At 35.6% G+C, this 24,096-nt stretch overlaps 1 protein-coding gene across 3 annotated transcripts in view; it reads left to right on the top strand.

Moving 5' to 3' along the window:
- FBXL4 (F-box and leucine rich repeat protein 4) overlaps positions 1 to 24,096 on the top strand; it is a 103,603-nt gene that overhangs the window by 25,341 nt on the left and 54,166 nt on the right. For 2 of the 3 annotated variants that reach the window (XM_003404330.4, XM_023543641.2), the window contains exons 4-6: positions 4,319 to 4,664; positions 11,020 to 11,264; positions 18,920 to 19,133. In XM_003404330.4, coding sequence (XP_003404378.2) covers positions 4,319 to 4,664; positions 11,020 to 11,264; positions 18,920 to 19,133 — 805 coding nt within the window. The remainder of the gene's footprint in view (positions 1 to 4,318; positions 4,665 to 11,019; positions 11,265 to 18,919; positions 19,134 to 24,096) is intronic. The other variant, XM_010602494.3, reaches the window with a different exon arrangement.

Genomic DNA, 24,096 nt, shown 5'->3' with positions numbered 1-24,096 from the left:
TCTTCATCTTTGGCATTAGTAGTTCGTGCATAAATTTGAATAATAGTCGTAGTAACCAGTCTTCCTTGTAGGTGTATGGGTATTATCCTGTCACTGACAGTGTTGTACTTCAGGATAAATTTTGAAATGTTCTTTTTGACAATAAATAGCTATAATAACAATAAAAATTGGGGAACTGATAGACAGTTGTAAGTATTGACTTTTCTACATAGGCATAGGAGGAAATGGAATGTATGGCTAATTCCCTCCGTATATAACTGCCCCCTTTGCCATGAGACCAGAAGAACTGGATGATGTCTGCCTACCATTAGTGAACATTTGATCAAAGATTGTGCAGAAGAATCATGATCAAAAGAGGAAAAATGCAGAATAGAGTTTCAAATTCTAATGGAATTCAGTAGAGTTCAGATTTTTTGGAGCCGTGGAGGCTGAATGAGCCCCTGAAATTATTGCCCTGAGATAATCTTTAAACATTAAACAAAAAATGTCCCCTGAAGTCTTCTTAAAACCAAACAGTAGTTTAGCTTAACTCGTAAAGGATGTCTGCATTGTGCCTCTTTAAGATTTATCCATACGGGATCGAATTTGACAAAACAACTCCAAAGATTAGATGGAGAACTTAGGGGCATTGAGTTTACGTTAATGGGGGAGGAGGACTTCAGAAAAGGAGGATGAAAATGGCTGCACAGCTTGAAGAATGTAATCAGTGCCACTGAATTGTACATGTAGAAATTGTTGACTTGGTGTATGTTCTGCTGTGTATATTCTCAGCAACAAAAATAAAATAAAACAACAGATGAAATAACGGCATCACTTACCATCACTATCATTTTCATAAAGGAAACCTCAATTTATACCAAGAAATTATAGCAATCAGAATCTGAGAATAATGAACTTTTGGCAATTTTACAGCGACTTATATTTTTTATATGTATGTGCGTTTTTTTGTATACACCAGTATACATTCTCTTACTTTTCACAATTTAGTCATGGAAAACTCCATCTGGTACTATTGTTTGGGAACCACTGGATTATATTGCCTATTACTTTAGTTGAATACATAGTTTTTTGCCCACCTTAGAAGTTAGCCAACAAGAGAGTACATCAGATAGCCCGCACAAACCACAGCCTCGTTTAGCCTGAGACCAGAAGAACTAGATGGTGCCTGGCCACCACTACCGACTGTTCTGACCAGGGACACAATAGAAGGTCCCAGATAGAATGGAAGAAAGATGTAGAACAAAACTCAAATTCCTAAAAAAGGCCAGCCTTACTGGACCAGTAGAGACTAGAGGAACCCCTGGGACTGTGGCTCTAAGATACCCTTTTAACTTAGAACTAAAGCTGCTCTCGGAGGTCGCCCTTTACCTAAATAATAGATTTGCGTATAAAATTAATAATATCACCCGTGAGTACTGTGCTCGCATAAATAATCAACTGTATGAGACCGAACGGCCAACATTTACCCTACAGCAAAGATGAGATGGTAAAGAGGGGCAGGAAGCTAGATTAATGGAAACAGAACAAACAGAATGGAAATGATGAGAATGCTGACACATTGTGAAAAATGTAACCAATGTCATAAACAATTTGTATAAAAATTGTTAAACAGGAACTTAATTTGCTGTGTAAACTTTAAAACACAATAAAATATTATTTAAAAACAGTACATTGGAGTAGTTCAGGACTTTGCAGAAAATGGACATATAGCTCCAGACCATTCAAAATTTAAAAGCAATCCTTTCCCATTTCATGAACCTACATTTCATTATTCAGTGAGTGAAGTAGAAGAGGTTGATTTTTTTTTTTTTTTTGAATCGGAATGTCAGTTTGTTAATTTCCGATTAGAGATGGGTTAGGAGGTGGGCAACAAGAAGATTCACCTTTCAGAATATTTGTTTCTTTTATTCCTTCTGTTTTCCTGTTCTGTACTCTCACTTTGAGCTGCTGAAATGGAACAGGGCTGGCAAAAGAACTTTCTTTCTGTGGACTACGGCACTCGATATGCTTAATAACCAGGGAAAATTTTGTTTATGAGGAAGCTTTGTGCACCCCATGTGCCTGACTTCAAACCTGAATACAAGCCAGAAAACTTGCTGTCTCTGTTTTCCATTAGTGAAACATCTCTCTTTCTTTCTTGTGTCCTTGCTACTTCTGGGAGCCTGGAATTCCCCAGCTGTAACAGCACTTCAGCAGTTGCAGAGAAGAAAGTGGTTTAATGATTTGTTCTCCAGTTCTGGACACATAGTAGGCATTCAGTGCAGTCAAAGCACTGGAGGAGGTAGACCAACAGAAAGAGAAATGAGTGGTATGTGAAGAGAATGCTATCGGTTACCACTGGAGAACTGAGTGCTGAAACTGTGGACTGAAGCGCAGCCTGAGAGGGATTCCAAGATGAATTTCCCACAGGTTATCCTCTATCTTTGAAATACTTAGGGCATCAAAGTTTTTCCGCATTTGTCCAGTAGATAAATACAGTGTGTGAGAATAAGTAGGAAACATAAATGTACAGACAATACTGATTAAAGGAGTTAAGTCACATCAACACTGCTCTAGGTCTAGAGAGTTAAAAAGAGTTGGGGGTATCTCCCAGAAAAGGATGTGTGTGTGTGTGTGCGCGCGTGTGCATGTATGTATGTGTGTGTGTATGTACACATACACATGCATGTCTGTACGCTTGTGTTTGCTTGAACAAGACTGGTTTTTAAAATTCTGGCTTTATATTTATAGAATAAAAGAAATTGGCATATTCCCTCTTGAGTGTAATAGACACCTTTCTCTTTCTAGCTTTGCAGTGATGCATTCTAGTTCCATTAGGGCGTCTTAAACAAAAATTCACTTGAGCACATACACCACAGACTCAGTTTGTATTGGTCTCAGAGTTAATGTTAATTTTATTCAAATGGCCACAGGCCTGCCTATAAAATCATTTTTTCTCTTTTTTAATTATTTTTCTTTGTTACTTTTTAGGTCACTGAGAAAAATCAAAGTAAAATATAAATAAACTAATGATTTAGACATACTTCAAAATCTTTCTAAAAACTGATAAGATCCTTGTATTCTTCTGCTTTAACTATGCTATCATATTTACAACTTATGATGTATGTATGTATAACTAAATATATAATTTCCATTCTATACAGAAGCAGAAGAGAAATTATGCTAAAATAGCATTAATCCTGATGTATTCAAGCATACTACAAATGTTAAGGTAGTCATTTTGACCTTCTGTTCTGCAAGTAGAAATAGAGGTCTTTAGTAGATTAACACATCATTAAAATATAGTATTTTTGCTTTAATCCGTCTTTCTTTAGGTTAATATTTGTAATTTATAACTTAATTTACATTATGATGTGGTTCAAGCTATACATGAAGCACATGTGTCGTGTGCATGTTTATTTATTGCGAAGTACTTGGTGGAGGTGATTTCCATATTACATTTTATGTTTTCTGTTAGGCCTTATAAAAACTCCTCATTGAAGCTAAACAATAAAATAGACTGGTTGAGTCTGCATGTATTGTAACTGATATAGGCAGTCAGTTCACAGAGTCCTGAGTGGACCTTGTTTCCTGGACATGAGACATTCCTCTAACATCATCTGACGTCACTTTGCAGTAGCAACACAAGAATAAGTAAAAACAAAGTTTGAATTTATTTATTGTTTGAAAAGTAATGATTAGTCTGGTTAGAAAGTGGAGATTAGTTCATTTGGAGAGTAGTAGAAAATATAATTCACATAATATATGTTAGATGCTTGCTAGGTACTAGAGATACAAGGATGACTAAAACATAAGATACAAAAGGTGAAATTCAAAAGCATGTAAACAAGAGACAATATGATTTAAAAAAATTCACAAAACTTGATAATAAAAAGAAAGAGAAAATCAAAGATAACATGACAATGTTGAGTACGAGGCCAGTAGCAGAAACAGGAAAGCTGGAAAGGGGAACCTTTGTGAGGCAAGATGGTCAGCTTAATTTCCACAATGGGAGACCTTTATCCTTTGTGCTTTATTCTTACGCTAAAGCTGAATGTTGTTCTTCAGGTACCTCTAACTACCAGTCACAGAGTTAAAGCTGACTTATGAAATCTGCAAAAAAGAACTTTCTAGAGAGTTGTAAAAATAATTCAAGTAACAAGGTCTATGGCATTTAGTTTTTAAATCTTTCATATCTTGGAAATAATACTTGTGTTTTGATTCCAACTACTTAATGCCTTTTCTTCACATTGTACTTTCTTAGTATGGGGTCATAACTTTACGGTAACGGTAGATCTCATCCTAAACTGTATTATAGGGAAGTTTTTTTCTTTGGCAGATGGGAGATTCTTTGGTCAGAGAGACCTACGAAGGTGAATGCTTCCCAGGCTCGCCAGTTTAAACCTTGTATTAAACAGATAAATTTTCCCACAAATCTCATACGGCTGGAAGTAAATAGCTCTCTTCTGGATTATTACACTGAATTAGATGCGGTTGTGCTACATGGTATGAAGGACAAACCAGTGCTTTCTCTCAAGACTTTACTTATTGACATGAATGATCTAGAAGATGATGATTATGAAGAAAAGGATGATTGTGGAATGGACAGTCTTAACAAAAAGTTTAGCAGTGCTACCCTCAGGGAAGGGCCAAATAATGGATATTTTGATAAACTACCTTATGAGGTAAGCAAAAAATATTTAGTAGCAATATTGGACATAACAGTATAGGTTTTTAACTGTTTAGATATTCATGGTCATTTTGCTAGATATTAAAGGAGTAGAAGCATTGATATGGTACACATAACCTGATATACACTACTATATTTTGATTTTTGAAAAACAAGACAAAATTATGTTAAGTAATTTCACCTCTTTTGTTTTAGATTGACTTTAATAATTCTGGATGTACTACTAAATATATGTTATTGTATCACTAACAATAAGGAGTCCCTGGGTGGTGCAAACAAGTAAGGGCTTGACTACTAGCCAAAAGGTTGGTGATTCAAACCCCACCCAGAGGGACCTTGAATGACAGGCCTGGAGATCTGCTTTTGAAAGGTTACGGCCTTGAAAACCCGATGAAGCAGCTCTACTCAGCACACATGGGGTCACTATAACTTGTGGAATCGACTGGACAGGAACTAACAACAGCAATTAACAATAATCAATACAAGTAAACCAGTAGTAAATTATACTCATTCATAATTATATAAATGTAGACAATATGTGCTCAACTGAGTACATTTATGTTACAGATGATTTGCTGTTAAAATTAAGAGAATTAATGACATTGTGAGAAGAATGCTTATTCCACTTAGTAGTCCACGGTTTCTTCAAGCTTCGTTTATTCTTCTATACTGACTCTGTTCTATATTCTTATCACTAACTATACTTTTTGGTCTCGGCAGACAGAGTCACTTTACTTAGAAATATTTTTTTGTGTCTAATTTGAAGCTCTGTTTTCAGTATGTCTCTACAAGGACACTCTGCAATATATTTCTCATCCCTGGCTCCCATGCATTAAATACCAGTAGCATATCAGTCATGTGACAACCAAAACCTCTCCCCACATGTTTCCAAATACCGCATGGAATTGGGGCAGGGCTGTCCCTTGCTGAGGACTGCTGTATGTGGTTACAAATAATCAAATTTCTTTTTAAGAAAAATTTACTCTTAGATTTTAACCAGTTCAGACTATCCCCCTTCCAAATTGGTGGGTATTTCAGGTTTCATTGTAATAACATAAGTAGCTTAACTTTCATGGGACAATAAGACACCTTTGAATGCCAAACAGTATTAATAACTATAATGTCTGTACAACATTTTACAGTTTACATCCTGTGAAGTAGCTAAAGTTGCCACATAAAGATGAATTTAAGAGCCCAAGGTAATTCAGTCAGTCAGCCTTGGAAGTAAGATCCAAGCCAGGACTTCTATTTCATGTCTTGTGTTATGGAAAGGAAGCTTCACAGATTGGGTAAGAGCCTTCTGGCCTTTAATGGTGAAGATGGAGGAAAGATGAAGGAAGAGTTGAGTTGGGGAGAGAGAAGACCATGGGGTATTGACAGTATTGTTGGTAAATGGAGAATAGACCAGCAGGAGGTCAGGGTGAGAGGCAGGAACATGTTAGAAAGCTAGTACAATAATTCAGGCAGGAATTGATGAAGCCTGGGAAATAGGAAGGTTTGGGGAGGAGATGAGGTGAGAGGAACATCCAGAGTCTCAGAAGGTACACATCAAAACAAACTACCGAATGTGGGGATGAAGCAGGAAATGAGAGGGACTTTTAGGTTTCCAGTTGGAATGACTCAGTGGATAAATGTGCCATTAATCATAAAACTGGCATTAGTGTGTGAGTGTGGAAAAGACACATTGACTTTGAGGTCCCTGTGATTTATCAAAGCAGACTTGCTGTTGAGGACAGTAGATAGTTGCCATTTGAGTTTGAAACTCAGGAAGATGTTCTAATTTAGATCTGAGTGAATCTACTCAAAAGAGGGAAAGGGAACCAGGGTAGGTGAAATTTATCAGTAAAACTCTAGAGTGAAACTAAAGGGTTAAGAATGGAATTCTGACTTCTGAGGGTCACACAGAAGAAGATTGGAGAGTCTTAAGAGCAAAGTGTTGTGAAGCTAAGAAAGTACATAAAACATAAAAAGGATATTGACTGCTTCAGAGAACTAAGAAGCAGGGCTTCGAATTTGTTTTGGTTCCTAGGAAGTTATACATGAGAATCACCTGGAGATCTTGTTAAAGTATAGATTCTGATTCAGTATATCTTGGGTGGAAATGCAAATTCTTAGCAGGGATTCAAACTGGAACAAACTGGTCCAAAACCCTGGTTAGAAGTGCCCACATTTGGAGATCACTGATGGCCCTTTACCATGATCAGTTCAATGGAGGCTAACCATATGGTAAAGGATGAGACAACCTGACCATACTTGGTTAAAACATTAAGAGGGGAGGAAGCAGAGCCAAGAAGTGTTTACATTCTGCGTATGAGCAGAAAAAATACTTCTGGTAACATACTACAATTATGGGCTGAAACATGGATAAGGCTCTCCACCAATAATGAATAATTCATGGCATCCTGGCTAATAATCTGTCACTTTGTGCCACACTCAAAAAAGAGCATATCAAAATAAGGGAGAGTAGGAAATTAGTATAGGTAGGATCTACCCTAATTTACTTTATGAAGAGAAAGAGATAGGGGTGAGTGAAGGAGGGTGTGCAGGGGGAAAGGTTTATGTTTGGATGCAGGCTAGGAGAGATTTCAGCATGTTTATATGTTGAAGAAAAGGACCCAGTAGGGAGAGAAAGCTTGAAATACATGTGAGGGATTTAATTTATACAAGTACTGTATAAGAAACCAGGAGACAGAATCAGTAGTTACAGAAGAAGGTGTAAAGAATACCATGTAAAGAGTTAATGCTGCAAAACACTGAATGAATGATCACAGTGAATAAAAAGAGAAACTCTTATAAAAAAAGGCAATTTGAAGGTAACCCAAATTATTTAAATAAAAAAAAAAATATGTCAAATGATATAATTTTTCCACAGTTGAAAATAATTGTGTGAGTAGAGTTTTGGTAGTCCTTCCCAACACATCACATCCTGTATTCATTATGGTATCAAATGGTACTTTATGCTAGGATACGCCCATATAAAAACACATTTTGACAGATGGTAGATTCTAGATGAGTAATAATTAATGGGTATTAATTTTTTTTTTTAATGTAGGTATGAAACCTGTTACCTTTTATTTAATCGTCCTCTCAGTGATTTTTCATTACTTTTTCTATTTTGGTATTTGCCTAACATGTAATATTAAGTATCATAGAATGTTTTCACACAGTATACATCTTTTAATATAGTAACTTTTTGGAACCATGCCAGAAGTTGCTAGGGATTGTTTAAATTACAGATCATCTGGAAAGAGTAAATAGTTTATCCTCTGGTGCAGGGATATATCTAATTTTAGTGCCTCTTCGCATTGATTGCTTAAAAATTCTGCGGAAATAACTTATAGTATTGTAGTTAAAACAATAAAATTTTAATTCATTCTACAAAAATTTACGGTTGCCAAGCTCAGGTGGTTCATAGGTTCTTTCAAACATTTAAGGAATGTATAATTCCTATATTATTTAAACTCTTTCATAGCATAAAGAAAAAGGGAAGTTGTCAACCTTTTTATGAAGCCAGTGTAAACACTAATTAAGATAGCACACAAAAAAGAAAATTACAGACCAGTTTTACTTATGAATATTAATACGAACATCTTAAATAAAATAACAGCAAATAAAATTGTTTTAAAAGAATAATAAGATGAAATAATCCAGAATTTATACCTGGAATTGATGTTGTTTTCATGTTAGGGAATCTATTTATATAATAATACTATAGTGCTAAGTCAAAGGAAGAAATCCTACAGCCATCTCAGTAGATGTATAAAATTGCTTGACAAATAACAACTAGATAGATATCCAGATTTTTATCCATTTATGATTTAAAAAAAATGCTTTATGAGCGTATCTATTAGTTGTTTACCACCCAGGAAAATTCTGGAAAAGGAGAGCAATAGAAAGGGCACTAGCCCCTGTCAGATATTATGAAGCTCCAGTATTGATATTTGTGAGTTGACAGTGAAGATAGATTCTAATTTGCAACCAAACAATTCAATGCATTCCAACACCTAAACTTTTAAAAGTTGAACACAGTGCATATTTATTTGACTTAGAAAGCTATTGATAGGGAAGAAATCATGGAGAAATAAACAGAGAATCCAGAAACAGATCAACAAGAAAAAAGGGAACATTTGCAGCTTACTTGGCAAAAAGATAATTTCTATAATTAAAAAAAAAAAAAAAGCAAATAAAAACAACTGTGTCATGCTGGGGTTGTTTTGGGTTTTTTTGTTTTTGTTTTGCCTTTCAGAATGGCAAAATTTAAAGGCTTGATATCAGTGGTGCCTAGGATATAGGTGGATGGATACTTTTATACATTACTCATGGGTACATAAATTGGGTGAAAAAACATTCTGAATGGCAGTTTTGCATGTATATTAAATCTTTTAAATGCATGGCATTTATACCAAGAATATATTGGAGAAGGTTTTGAAGGTGTGCATATATACATACATACATAATACAATGATATTGCAACATTATTTGCAACAGGAAAAAGAACAGACAATGTTATAAAATAGAAAGGGTGAATCTGTGCAGATACAGGATGATTTACAAGATACATCGTTAAATGAGAAAAGCAAGGTACAGAACAGCGTATATGGTATCATTAACTTTTAGTGCAGATCCAAGAGTAGAATTTCTTACACATTTGTAAGGGAGAGTAAAAACTGTCGACAGTGGTTATCTCTGGGGAGAGAGGCTGGTAGACGGAGAGTAGAAAAGGAGAAACTTCTCATTTTATACCTTTCTTAAATGTTTGGGTTTTTAATTTTTTACCTGTATTTTTTTTGTTTGTACAGTATTTTATAGGTCAGTAGGGTTATCTGAATAATGAGATTATGGGATAATTTTTAATTTAATTTCTTGTATTTCCCTGTTTTAAAGCATACACCAACACACACACACACACCTTAATGTTATTTGTTAAAAGCCTAGTTCAAATGTTAATAGCAAAAGTAGCCCAAACGTTATATATTCAAGATTTATGTTAGTCAGTCTATTAGAAACGTTGTTTAAACATATTTTAAAGAACATTTTGTGGTCATCCTTTATTCCGTAAAATTTTGGCCTACAACAGTGAAATTCTGACCAGAAATTAACACTGAGCCTAGATGGTGAAATAGTTTGAAGAAAAATCTTTAGGTTAAAGGACATATTTATAAAACAGAAATTATAGCTAGATTAAATATACCCACTGCCATCGAGTCAATTCTGACTCATAGTGGCCCTACAGGACAGAGTAGAACTGCCCCACAGGGTTTCCAAGGAGCGCCTGGCAGATTTGAACTGCTGACCTTTTGGTTAGCAGCTGTAGCACTTAACCACTACGCCACCAGGGTTTCCAGATTAAAGATACAGCAGTAAGTAAAAAACTCAACTGCCTCTCTTTTTTTTGCCACTTAACAAATATTTGATCTCTTTTTTCCTTTGTGTTTTATTTTTGGTTCAGAATAATATATTTAGCAATAGTTCTTTGAAAACTAGAAGCTTTTAACTTCTTACCCATTAAGAAAAACATCTTGGACTAGTTCAAGGAGGCAATTTTAATTAGAGGTAAAAATCGTTCTAATTACACCTCCTTAATGCTCTTTGTACCTGTTTGCTACTCCACCGTCACTGCCAACTGCATTTTCTCTTTCTTGGAATTTTGCAATCATCCCCTGGCTGGCTTTTCATCCTGCTTTCGTACCTCCAGTAGTGCCCCTGCAGTAATTTTTCTAAAACACAAATCTGACCTTATCAGTCTGCAGCGTGAATCCCTTCAAGGCTCCTCATTGCCCTTTGTAACCCAGTCCCTTGCCATTAGTCCTGCCTTTCATCTGGATACCCCTCCACCTTTTAAAAGTGAGCCTTCCTGGCACAAGTGCACTTTCACTTTGGGGTCTGATCTGTGTTTTGTGTGGGCTCCAGTAGCATTCTGTGTTTCTCTCCATCAAAACTGTTACAGCAAATCATTGTAATAACCAGCCCCGCTGTGCTCTAAGCAGTGAGAGTAGGGATTCCTTTCTCACCAGTATCTGGCATAGTAAAAAAAAAACGTTCACTAAATACAGAGTCTATAAAATATTGTATTATTCAACAGATTATCTTCCAAGATACATGTTTGTACCCTAAGAAAATGGGTAGTCAACACAAGCTGAGTATACTTCAAACAATTTGAAATGTAATATAGTCTTATACATGTATGATTTCTTTGCATTTGGATAATTATGTTGAATGTTGATTTATTTTCTATGTGAAAATATTTTTATAAAATATATAATAGTGTTCTTTATTATTTTTATATGCTTAGTAAAATGATACTTGTTGTTTTTCAGTCTTGATAATATTGGTTTCTCTGTTTTATATAGCTCATTCAACTGATTCTGAATCATCTTACACTACCAGACCTGTGCAGATTAGCCCAGACTTGCAAGCTACTGAACCAGCATTGCTGTGATCCTCTACAATACATCCACCTCAATTTGCAGCCGTACTGGGCAAAACTAAATGACACGTCTTTGGAATTTCTACAGGCTCGCTGCACTCTTGTCCAGTGGCTTAATTTATCTTGGACGGGCAACAGGGGCTTCATCTCTGTTTCAGGATTTAGCAGGTTAGTGCAAAGCCTTGATGAGATTGTTTCACCGTCAGGCTATATTTCCTGTGTTTTCACAGAAGTTTGAAATTATATGCCATATACTTCAAAGATATAAAATAAAGAAGAAATACATTTTGTGTATTATTCTGTTCTGAATACTGGTGCTCATAAAAATGAATGAGCTTTACCATCCCCTTTAGCCAAACTTCATAATAATATGAAGGGAAACTATGTGCTTTACCTCAAATTTTTCAAATCTTATGTAACTTTCAACAGAATTTTTTTTTTTCCTTTCTGGTATTTTCAGCACAGATGATTAACACATCTTAAAAAGTATTTCCAAATCAAAATCTACCTCTCTAATGTGATTTGTCAGAAATGGAAAACAATTTATTATAGAACATTTTTAATTAAATCTTAATTACGTGTGCAATACATCACCCAAATTTAGAAGCTCATTTAAACTAATTATGTTGAAAATGCAATTGCATGCTAAACAGGGGACCACACTTGCAGACCTGCCCAGGTGTTTTTGCTCCTTTCTATTTAAGCATTTCGTTTCCTTACTATTAAATGTCACCTGTTAAACATTTGAAAGCTTGCACAAGTGCATACTCATTTAGTAATGCCATAATAATTTTTCTTATGTACAAACAGGCGTTTTTCTCTTCATGATGGTTGTTCTCATTGTAGGTTACAGTATAGTCCCATCATTTTCATTCAGTTAAGTAATGAAAGAGTAGAAACTTTGGGGAAAATTACCTGTTATTTTTGATTAGTAAGTAATCTTTTACCCTGTTTCTAAAATCTAAAACTGAACTACAAATATCCCTGTACACATCCCCAGTTGACTACATTCTTGGACAGTGGTTTATAAATTAGAAATTTGTATATTGGGCCTTGCTTCCCCTTCACTCAGATTTCAAAAATAAAGATGTGGTTCCAGAAATAAATATCTGATTCCACTAGATTCGGATGAAGTAATAATGTTTAAAATAGTAACAGTGTGTTCAAAATGCTAACAGTGATTGTTTATGCATCAAAGTAAAACATAAACACATGCAGTAACGGTTGGCAGTACATAGTGAAACCATGAATGCACTGGATTTTCTTCTACCGGATAGAGGTTAGGGGAAAGGGTTCTTAGATAAAACATTATGGTATTGTGGGTCAGAAAGTCAAACGATTTTATAAAATGTTATATGTACAAAATTGTTTTTGGTTATGTAAATTTGCTTAACAGGGGATATCTGGAGAAAAAAATACAGCTTACATAGTCCTTCCTACTTCCTCCTGCCACAGCTCACATACTTCATCTGCACGTTTCCTCTGCTAATAGGACCAGGAAGAACTGAAGCTAATGATCATTGTGGGTATTTAGTGCATATAGCATCAGTCATAAACCAAGGCTAACTGAATACAAGAACAGATAGAACAACTGGTGTCAGTATACATTATTTTACATTATGAGGACCTTTAGGGTATTTTAGTTATCCTCATAGCTCTTCAGACAATGTTTTTCACTATTAGGAATTTATAAAGTGTTTGTTTTCACCCTTTGTGTGCAAGGTATTGTCGACCATGTAAAGAGGTATATGTGGTACATAGTTCCTGCCTCCAGGCTACAGAGAATATAAAGATAAATACATAAACATATCCTTTATATATATGTAAATAACAGGATAGCAACTAACGAGTATAGACATTAAAGAAAACATAGGGAGTGAATGGCCGAAGTCCAGCTTCATTGATCAAGTACTGCATATGACTATGATATAATGAGTCAAATGTAAATGCAATATTAACTCAATTTTTTAAAATTCTGTGTAGCCCGTTCTGGTGTATGAGAAGCAGCATCCGTTTGCAGAAGAAAACTTAGCAATGCTGTGTTTTAAATTTTAGACTGATAATGGATAAGATCCTTTACAAGGTTAGAGATTCAGTCTCCTTCCTTACCAGCAATTTCTCTTCCATTATCAATTCACCCAGGGTAGTTGCTGTGGGGCTGTTTGAATAACCACAAAAGTGCATACATTAAGTTCTTCATGTTTTACTGTAGTATTTCAGCCAATAAAGCCACAAATCTTGATAGCGTTCCTTTAAGCATAGTCACTGTTCCCATTAAGAAAAAAATTTTAAATAACGGGAAGAGATTCTTTTGGGGGAAGGGGAGTATTGAAGTTTTGCCGACTGATTGCTGTTGGCCCCCTTGACTTGACTGCTGAATTGATAGTCATTATGGCTTGTAGGCAGCATTCCCAGAATAAACAATAAATATTCATAACTTGATTATTAATGAATAATCTATGAATAAGTATGGTCTATTTATGCTCATTACTGTGAAGAAGACTTATTTATACTTTAAAGAAGAAAAGTGTATTTTTAAACTAGAGACCAATGACAATGAGCTGCTTTTTTAGCAAGTCTCTGGGAAAAAGTTTGATATAATTTATTTTTATTGCCTAAAAACTTTATTCCCACATGTTAAAACTGTTTAACTGGATTTTAAAGTTTTTTTTTTTTAGGAATTTGTAGTATTCAGGATAGTAGGGAAATCAGTTAAATTGGAATAATGAGAACTTAACACTTTTAATCAGTTATTAAAATCCTATCTACAGATTTGTGATTTGCAACTTCGAGTACTGCTCACGCATATCATTACTCATTAAAATCACATCTAATATAACTACTTTCCTTTTCTAATATGGCTCCCTAAAGTCTTGGATATCTCTTTGCCTCCCTGCCTATTTGTGCTTTGGGGCTAATGACATCATTCAGATGTTCAAAAAGCCTTGGGTTCATTTTCCTGCTACCATTTTTTTTTTCAGTTACCCAAACTAATCATCTTGATCTCCACCTCAGTTATACATGGGTTTTCACCTCTAACCTCTCTTCTTGTTGTAAGTAGCATATATTCATTCCTTCAGAAGACATTCTTGGGGATTTTAAATGCAAGAAGTTTAATAGATGTTTTGACGCAGAGCTTCCGTTTTATGGTCCAAAAAGCTTATTGCCCATTCATAGATTTGTATTTTCGGTTGTCTGCCTTTGTTTTTTACAGTTGTCTTTTTTGGCCTGCCAACTTCTAGAGAGTAGAGATAATTTTAAGACTTTCTTTCCCCTTCCTTCTACCATTGCTAGATAGTACCATACACAGCTAAGCAGGAAGTTTTGTTTTTAATGGCTTTATTTTGTATCAGATATATTAAATAATGTTCTAAATTATTTGAGATTAAAATTATCTGAAATACACTTTTTATAAAACTCATTGAGGGTCAGCTAACACAACATAAGATTAGAAATCAGAAAGATGGATCTTTATACTTAATTTTCTCCTTACCTTTATACTTCAGGCCTGTTGTGAGGATTAGTGCCTTTTATTTTGTGATGAGTAAACTCAGATTAAATCGTTCATTCATGTGATGTTAATTATTTTAGGATACAAGTTACCATTTTGTAAATTACTTCTTATGTACTTGTATTACTGTGGACAAATTAATTCACCTCATAAGAATAAGCAGTTTATTTCTCTCTCCAGAGACTCCCTTTTTTCATAGCAGGAGACCTAGTTTGGGATTGTTTATGTGAACTTTGGTCTTCTCATAATACCATCAATATCAAGAAATACTTTATGAGAATTCACATGGAATGAATAGGCTGAAGGAAATGAAGAAGCTGTCATTCTCCTTTTAAGTGACAGATATCACAGTTGAGATGAATAAAAAGATGATAAAGACAAAAACATATATGTAATTATGCATTAAAAAAAAAAACTTACATGAAGAGAATTTAAAAAAAGAAACAAGGGTTGAGTCCAGCTAATAGAGTTTGTTGCTACTTCAGCCTCCATGGGATGGAGATGTTTAGGAAGAGAGTATAGGGATATTGAACAAATGATCTGTTCAGAGTAGAAATATGCACTATAGGAATCTTTGAGAGACAGAGTCAGAAAGGTAGTATAGGCATGATCATTGTGTTTATTGTGCTTTCAGATTCTACCATTGGTTAAATCAACCTGGCAAATTTTTCACTGCCTTGGTAATAGTTGGCTTTCTGGTGATTATTTTGATATCACTCTATAATTCTTTGGAGGTGAAAAGTTCACTGATGAGAGAAAAGAGATATCAAGGCATTCTAAATTCAAATATCTTAAAAAAGTAAAACAAAGTGCTTTGCCACATAAGGAAGACCTTAAAACGGTAAGGTGCCTACAGATTTTAATAATAAGAGCGTTAATATATTCATTTAACTTTTATAATCTGCAAATGATTTTAGATGTGTCAAACAAAAATAGGATAGCCTTTAATACTGTGAAACCCTACGTCCATTTCTGGATTGCTATCTTACGAGTAATGAAGAATCCCTACAATTGCTATATATTCTCAAAGTTAGGTAAAAATAGGAATTTCATCTTATTTTGAGGGAGATAGGATTCCCAATAACCACAGGATTTTGAGCAGAAGAGCGACCTGACATCCTTTGAATTTTAATAGGATTACTCTGGCTCCTGTTTGAAAAATAGACTGAAGGAGGAACAGAGACAGCAATAGGGGACCATTAGGGCATCACTGCAATAATCAGGGACGAGAGAATGGAGCACAGGGTCCAGGTGAAAAACCCCCAAGTCACTAGAACTTAGTAGTTTCAATAATAGAGGAAAATTAAATCCACTAGGTGAATTTTCATAATTGTAAGATTCATTCAACGAAAGCTCATCACATGTTTGTTATGTGCCTGACATTGTGATAAATACTGGGTATACTAATAATCTATTTAAAACACCAAAGGATTTGAGGCAGCTTATAAAACCCAATATAAGAAAATTAATAAGAATATTGAGATTAAAAGGAAATAATGATTGGAAAATAAGTGATGCTACAGTACAATTTAGCATATAGAGTTGTCAGATCCAGGCATGTCATAATTTATTATATACTTGGCTACCTACATGGCACAAACAGTTTGTACTTGACTGCTAACCTAAAGGTTGGCCATTTGAACCCACCCAGTGGCACCATGGAAGAAAAGTCCCAGCAATCGCTTCCATGATTACAACCAAGAAACCCCTAGGAAGCAGGTCTACTCTATAACACATGGGATTGCCATGAGTTAGAATCAATGCGATGGCAACAAAAACAACCTCTGAAATAGATCCAGAATCTGAGTACATACGACCACATCTACTGCTATCACCTGGACACTGTGTTCCATCCTCTCTTCCCTGATTATTGGAGTGATGCCCTAATGGTCCCCTGTTGTTGTCTCTGTTCCCCCTTCAGTCTGTTTTTCAAACAGGAGCCGGAGTAATCCTATTAAAACTCAAAGGATGTCAGGTCACGCTTCTGCTCAAAACCTTGTGGTTATTGGGAATCCTATCTCCCTCAAAATAAAAGCCAAAGTCTTTATAGTGATACACACTATATGAGCTGTACCCCCCGCCCCCACCTACTCCTCATCTCCCCCTCACTGCATGCCTCCTCCTTACTGTTCCTCACTCTATGTGTTATCCAGCCCCAGAGACAATTTGCTTGCCCTTCTGGAATGCACTTCCTCTAGCTATCTCCCTAACTCACTCCCTCACTTCCTTCCTTTAAGTTTTTGTTCACCTTAGTGAGGCTTCTCTGACCACCCTGTATACGCTTGACACTTCCTATTCTTCCCTGCTTTTTTCTTTTTTTTGGTCCCCTCCTTGGTACTTTTCACTTTCTAACATTCTATTTAGGGGGAAGTGGTGGTTCAGTAGAAACCCTGGTGGCATAGTGATTAAGTGCTACCACTGCTAACCAAAATGTTGGCAGTTCGAATCCACCAGGTGCTCCTTGGAAACTGTGGGGCAGTTCTACTCTGACCTATAGGGTCGCCATGAGTCGGAATCGACTCAAGGCAATGGGTTTTTTTGGGTTTAGGGTGGTTCATTGGTGGAATTCTCACCTTCCATGGGGAGACCTGGGCTTGATTCCCAGCCAGTGCACCTGAAGTGCAGCCACTGCTCATCTGTCATTGGAGTCTTGTGTGTTGCTAGGATGCTGAACAGGTTTTAGTGGAGCTTCCAGACTAAGATTAAGCCAAGTAATACAAGGACTAAAAAGAGAGTCCATTGAGTTTGACATTTAAAAGCAAACAGTGAATTTACAGAGAGCAGAACACAGATTGCAGTTGGTTAAAGATGAAGGGATATTCAGTGTACATAAGTTGTTGTGGCTACTAGGTTATTGACAGTATTTAAAATACAATATGTAGCAACTGAATATTTTTCTTGTATGAATATGAGATGGCCAAGATGTAACTTTTAATGTTTGTGGAATGCTGTAACCTTTACAAGCTGCTTTCACGTCTTATTTGATGTTTAAAACCACGAGGTGGTATGGTGAGTGGTGTTATATCCTTCAAGTTTGCCTTTCACAGCTGAGGAAATGCTGAGACTTGGGTAAATGCCTTTCCTAAGGTCACATGCAAAGAAGTAGTGGAATAGAGCAAAAAATACGTCTTTGGCTTACAGTTCAGTGTTACTTTATTGAAATAAAAGTGCTCTGATTAGTCAATTTTATTGTGTATTTGTAACCTCATTAAATCATTTAGGAAAAAGATGTAGCAGTGTGAAGTGTTATTACTGATGTGATACTGATAGGCAAGAAAATGTCAAGAGAACTGGAGAGAAATAACTGGTGCATTGTTTAAGCGTTCAGGTTGTTCAGTTAATGAAGTTTCATGGACTCAAATACTGTTATTATTATTGTATGCCATCAAGTCGATTCCAACTCATAGCGACCCCGTATGATAAAGTAGAACTGCCCCATAGGGTTTCCTTGTCTGTAATCTTTACGGGAGCAGATTGCCGGGTATTTTCTCCCACAGAGTGGCTGGTGAGTTCAAACCACCAACCTTTTGGTTAGTAGCCAAGTGCTTAATCACCACACCACCAGGGCTCCTTATACTATTGTTAGAATCATATTTACTTTTAGATTGTTTTCAGGTGATGATTATGGACAGGTATATCCTTCCACCCCAACCGATAATATAACTAAAATAAATAACTGTGACTTCTACTCTGATAAGGAATTTTGTGTCCTACACTTTGGATTATATGTGAAGCTGCAGTTGAACATCTCATAATAATTTCAAAATCAAGCTATCTAACTGCTAAATAGTAACACGGGGAACATACCATAACAGTACAGTTAAACCGACCCAAGAATTTTCTGAGTTAGAAAAGTCTGGTCTGATTTGTTTGGGGTCATTTAAAGCAGTCACTTTATGTGTAGTGTTCAAAATATATTATCCAGTATTGAATGGGTATTGCTAAGGGGGGGGGAAATATCTTCCAAGAGCTTACAGATTTTTGTTATGTTTTGTTTGTGGCTTTACCAACTCAGATATGAGTTATAGGTAAGTAGGAGAAATACACCCTCTGCTGAATTTTCCATTTAGCATTAGCTGACTTTTTAAGTGATGTTACTCTGGTTAATTTATCTTCTCAGGTTGATTTATTTTGGCTTAACCATGTATATTTCAGTATGTAATGAATGAGAATTTAGGCAAAGCAAGTTTTACATATTCCCTAATTGAAATCCATTTTTCTAAGAGTGTCTTCTTAAAATTGATATTATTCCAAAGTCCTGAAAAAATATCTTTTAATTTTATAAAATTCACACAGAACATTGTTTTTACAGGTTCTTGAGGGTTTGTGGATCTGAATTAGTACGCCTTGAATTATCTTGCAGCCACTTCCTTAATGAAACTTGCTTGGAGGTTATTTCTGAGATGTGTCCAAATCTGCAGGACTTAAATCTCTCATCCTGTGATAAACTGCCACCTCACGCTTTCAACCACGTTGCCAAATTATGCAGCCTTAAACGACTTGTTCTCTATCGCACAAAAGTAGAGGTAAGAATTGCTGTTAGTTGCCTTGGAGTCCATTCTGACTCATGGCAACCCCATATGTAACTCATCATTTATATCTTTGCTACTTTCACTGAAAATTAAGCTGCCTTGCTCATTGTAATGTGATTTCTAATTTTGAAATAGATTTAAGTTTCTGATGCTATATGGATACTCTAAAATTATTAGAGCTGATTCAGTCATTTCCAAGTTAATTAAGAGTCTATTATGTTTATCTTTTGAAATTATAAGGTTTCACCTTCTGAACCCTCTTAAAATTTTGCAGTGCTGTTCATGTTCTTGAGTAAAGAAACAAGCAATGGGCTGTGAACTGAAATGCTGGCAGGGACTGAATTAGAGAAAAAGATAGGAGGATAGTATGCAAGAGGACATTTGCATGGAGGGGGACGAAGCAAGGTGGAATTTATTCAGGATCAGATTTAGGGGTTAAAATTCCTGATATCATAGTGCAGGGAATCTCTTTATAGAAAAATATACTCATGTTATTTTTGTATAGCTATGTATGTCTACCAGCTTTTTTTCACATAATATCTGTAGGACGTCTTTCCAAATCAGTACATATAGTACCTGACTCTTCAGTGGCTATGTAGTGTGCCTTTATATGTTATACCGTAATGTGTTCGACCATTGCTCAAATGATCAACATTTAGGTTTTTCCAGTAGTTTTCCTTTTACAGATTACCTAACAATAACATTCTTTTGCTTATCACTTTATATATGCATGCTAGTCCCAGAGGTGGTATTGCTGGGCTGAAGGGTATGCCCATTTGTTGAAGGTTAGCCGTTCAATAAATATGTGTTAAATGAATGAGTAAAGATGACCAAATTACTTCTCTGAAATGAAATATCAATTACTTTCCCATTATACTGGACCCTTGCCAGTCTTGACTGTTACCTTGGTCAAGGTACCTAACCATTCAGTATCTCAGTTTCTTCATATCTAAAATAGGGATAATAAAAACAAAAGTCTCAGAGTCATTGTGAGAATTAAATTATGTATAAAATGCTCAGATGATAGCTGGAACGTAGAAACTCAATAAATGTTAGCAGCCAATAGTAGTAATAGTAGTATCATCATTATCATCATCATCATGGCAATTTTGTAGCATGTTTTACTATCTTCTAGGGAAAGTCCCCCCTCACTATTTATCCTTTTTAGACATATTCTTGTAAATCCTTGCATATTTATTCTTCAAAATATATCTTTTAACAATTTGTCCAGTTTCTCAAAAATATGCCATTACATTCATTGTAATTCATTTTTCTTTCTAATAAATCTTAATAATAAGTTCACATAAGTCTTATTTTACTTACAAGAAAATGTGATAGTTTTCTTCATAGAGGTCTTATGTCTTTCTGGTTAAATTTATTTCTTTTGTTTTACAGTCACTATTTTCTTTTCCATTAAATTTTAACTGGTTATTCTTACTTTAAAGAAAAATGTGATTTTTTTTTTTGTATATTTATCTTGTATCTACTCACCTTATTAAATTCTTATATTTATACTAACAGTTTTTACTTAGGCCTAGTGGATTTTCTAATCATACAATCACATAATCTGGAATTTAATTACTTTTTCTTTCTTTTCCAGTATTTATAGTGTTACTGCACTAGGTAGAACTTCATAAATAATGTGGGAATACAGTCATAGCAGACATACCAGACTAATATAGTGAGAATGACTTTAATGTTTTAGTTTTTTATATTCATACAGCAAGTACTTGAGTATGTATTATGTGCCCTGGTGGTACAGTGGTTAAGAGCTCAGCTGCTAACCAAAAGGTCAGCAGTTCGAATCTACCAGCCGCTCCTTGGAAACCCAATGGGGCAGTTCTGCTCTGTCCTGTAGAGTCACTATGAGTTGGAATCGACAGCAACAGCAATGGGTTTGATTGTTTATTATATGCCAGGCACTGATCTAGGTACAGAGACTTCAGTAATGGACTAAACAGACAGCTACTCATGGAGCTTCTGTATTTATATGATGTTTATTGTTGCTTTCTGGTAGTCTTTATCATGGTTATTTAATTAAGGTTCTTTGTATGTAAAATGAGAGGACTATCCCTGAATGCTGATTTAAAAATGATATTAGCCTATGGTGAAATGACCCACCATTTGAGGTGGGTGTAAGATTGTCAGCTGCCTCTTTACTAGTACGCTTACTGTTTTATTGGCCTGTGTACCATAAAATCTGATGAACTGCTGAGCAGTATAATGCCTCACTTCAAATGTTTCTGGTTAACTTTAACTTTAAGAAGAAATATTGCATACTTAATTATTAAATGAGATTTGGGAAGGAAAAACAGGATAAAACCCAAGAAATTATGTTACCTTGCTAGGCATGTTAGCTCTGTGATGATTTGTGAAGATATGTCCCTTGGTAAGCTTTTAAGTGTTATATATTAATATGATCTCAGTGGCAGGGAGTCATTAAGTAGGCTACAGTTTTCTTCAGTTTACCTCAAGAGACTGGTAGAATGTGACTATATTCTCTATAAATTTATCAGGAAAAAAGTGTGATTTATGAGTATTGGGAAGATTTTGTACCTCAAGAGTGGAGATATATACATATGTATCTAAGTCTAGATACCATCAGCTCTCCTTCCCGCAGTTATTTAAATATAGATGTAAAATGATTGTAGGAATACATTAAGTAAAATTTAGGTTGTGTCCTTTGTTATTTCATATTAAAATTTGTTTTTATTAGTCCATCTGTTAAAATACCATAAATATCACTTATAAATTTATACTATATAGTTTTTCTGACATTGAATATGTAGAAAAATTTTATGAAACTGATATTCCTTCAGTGCTTTCTACCTAAGCTCTAAACCAACCAAAAAACCAAACCCAGTGCCATCGAGTTGATTCTGACTCATAGCAACCCTACAGGACAGAGTAGAACTGCCCCACAGAATTTCCAAGGAGTGCCTGGCGGATTCGAACTGGTGACCCTCTGGTTAGAAGCCGTAGCACTTAACCACTACACCACCAGGGTTTCCACCTATGCTCTACTCACTTCTATTACTTCTTATCTGTGGGATCTACATTAGACCTCCACTTCCGTAGTAACTCAGAGAAAAGATGAGGAGGCAGCACAGTCAGCGGGTGTTTTTGTTTCTTTTTAAACAAGCAGAAGCCACAGCACTGGTATTCGTATCAGTCTGTAAACACCTCTCTTGTCACTTGAGCGCAGCATAATGACACCCCCTTCTTCTCTCTTCCATACACACACGCTTTCAGCCCTGTACTTACTGATGTTAGTGGATGAGAGCAAAACAGAAAAAGACTGAGAAGGCAAGACTTAGGAGACTGGCCTACCTCTGAGTCTTCCAGCTAAACAGATATTATACACTCTGCCTGTTTTGAAAAGAATGAGCAGCAATTTGTTTCAGCTGCCTCTGCTTGCTTGTTCTAAGGAAATATGAGAAGAAAAAGAAAAAATACTGATATGAACTTCTTGGGAGAGGTTTTTTTTTTTTAAAGGAATACAGGTTATCCAGCACTACTTTTGTCTTGTTTATCTAAACCTTGCAGAATTCTAGCACAAGCAAAAAATTGGTATTACAAAATCGGACTATGTTATCACATACTGACTTCAGATAGGTAGATGTATAATGTAGCAGAGTTATATTTATGCATCTCTATATAGTTTACATTTATAGACACAGTACATTTTTGCCACTTTGTAGGGGTTAAGTCTGTGTGCATAGTGAATAAAGCATTAGGAATACCAGAAACCTGTTGAGCCAAAATTTAGGAAAATTTACTGAGTCTATTCTGTGTTTGCTGTCCTTGACATTTTGCGTGTTATTTAATTCTTACACCAATCCAATGGTGGTAGGTGGCATTCTCATCTTATAGATGATGAAATTAAGATCCCAAAAGATGAATAAGTTGCCCAGTGGTGCAGAGAGGTGCGTTACAGAATCAGAATTTGAATCCAAGTCTGGGGGCGTCAGTGTTACAGTTAAAATCATAAGATATATAAGGGCATAGAATAGTAGTTATTGCAATAGTTTGGCTGCCTCTCTCTAAAACGAATTTTTCTTATCACTCCTTTTCTAATTCTGAATTGATAAGGAAATATTATGTTACAACATGTACAACACTGTGATCAAGTGTAAAATGCAAACTATTCTAGTATACTAAATTACGTCTCATAAGTATTTTCTAGTATCAGATATCTTATTCTGCAAGGTATTGGAATTTTTGTCTTATTTTTTTTGAACAAACTTTGAAGTCTTAATTCTGAATTTATAAATCACAATTAGTTATTCAGATTGCATTTAGAAACATTTAAGTAAAAGCTGCTTCAAGGGTATGATTAATATAGGCCAACTTTCAATTTTATACTGTAATTATACTATAATGGAGAGGAGCATTGGGACAGATAATTCCCAAAATAATTTTGACATGTGTTCTTATGTATGGTTGGCAATAGCCAGGCCTGTTGCAGGCCTAATTACTCATGAAGAAAGAACCCTGGAGAATGGAACTGGCAGGAGCAGAATTGTAGTATATGGTAGTACGTAGATTCTGGGATGCTGATGTGGCTTTGCCCTAAGCCCATGGTAAAACGGGCAGTGGGCCCAGTGCCCTCTGACAGTTTTTACCAACAGGGGTGCTGCGCTGATCACCCAGCCTCATAGGCACCCCAGTCAGGAACTAGGGCAGCATGCTAGTACGCATCCTTTCTACTGTTTGATTGCTGCTTTGGTAGTAAACGGAGTGAAAGCAACCTTAAACCAAGCCCCAGGTGTCATTATCACCACTTTTTGAGCCCAATGTTTTGTGATCTGGCCTAGCTCAATAAGGTTTTTCTCCCCAGTTCCACTGCTTTGGCTAATATGATAGTTAGCACCCCACAGTGAGAGAAAGCAGCAATAGGATCTTGCTGAAGTGACAGGTAGACTTTAGCTATGATTAACGCTGCTTAGCAGTGAGG

Source organism: Loxodonta africana, chromosome 1 (genome assembly GCF_030014295.1).
Source record: "Loxodonta africana isolate mLoxAfr1 chromosome 1, mLoxAfr1.hap2, whole genome shotgun sequence".
NCBI lineage: Eukaryota > Metazoa > Chordata > Mammalia > Proboscidea > Elephantidae > Loxodonta > Loxodonta africana.
The sequence above is the reverse complement of the archived record's forward strand: the minus strand, read 5'-3'. Positions and strand labels throughout refer to the sequence as shown.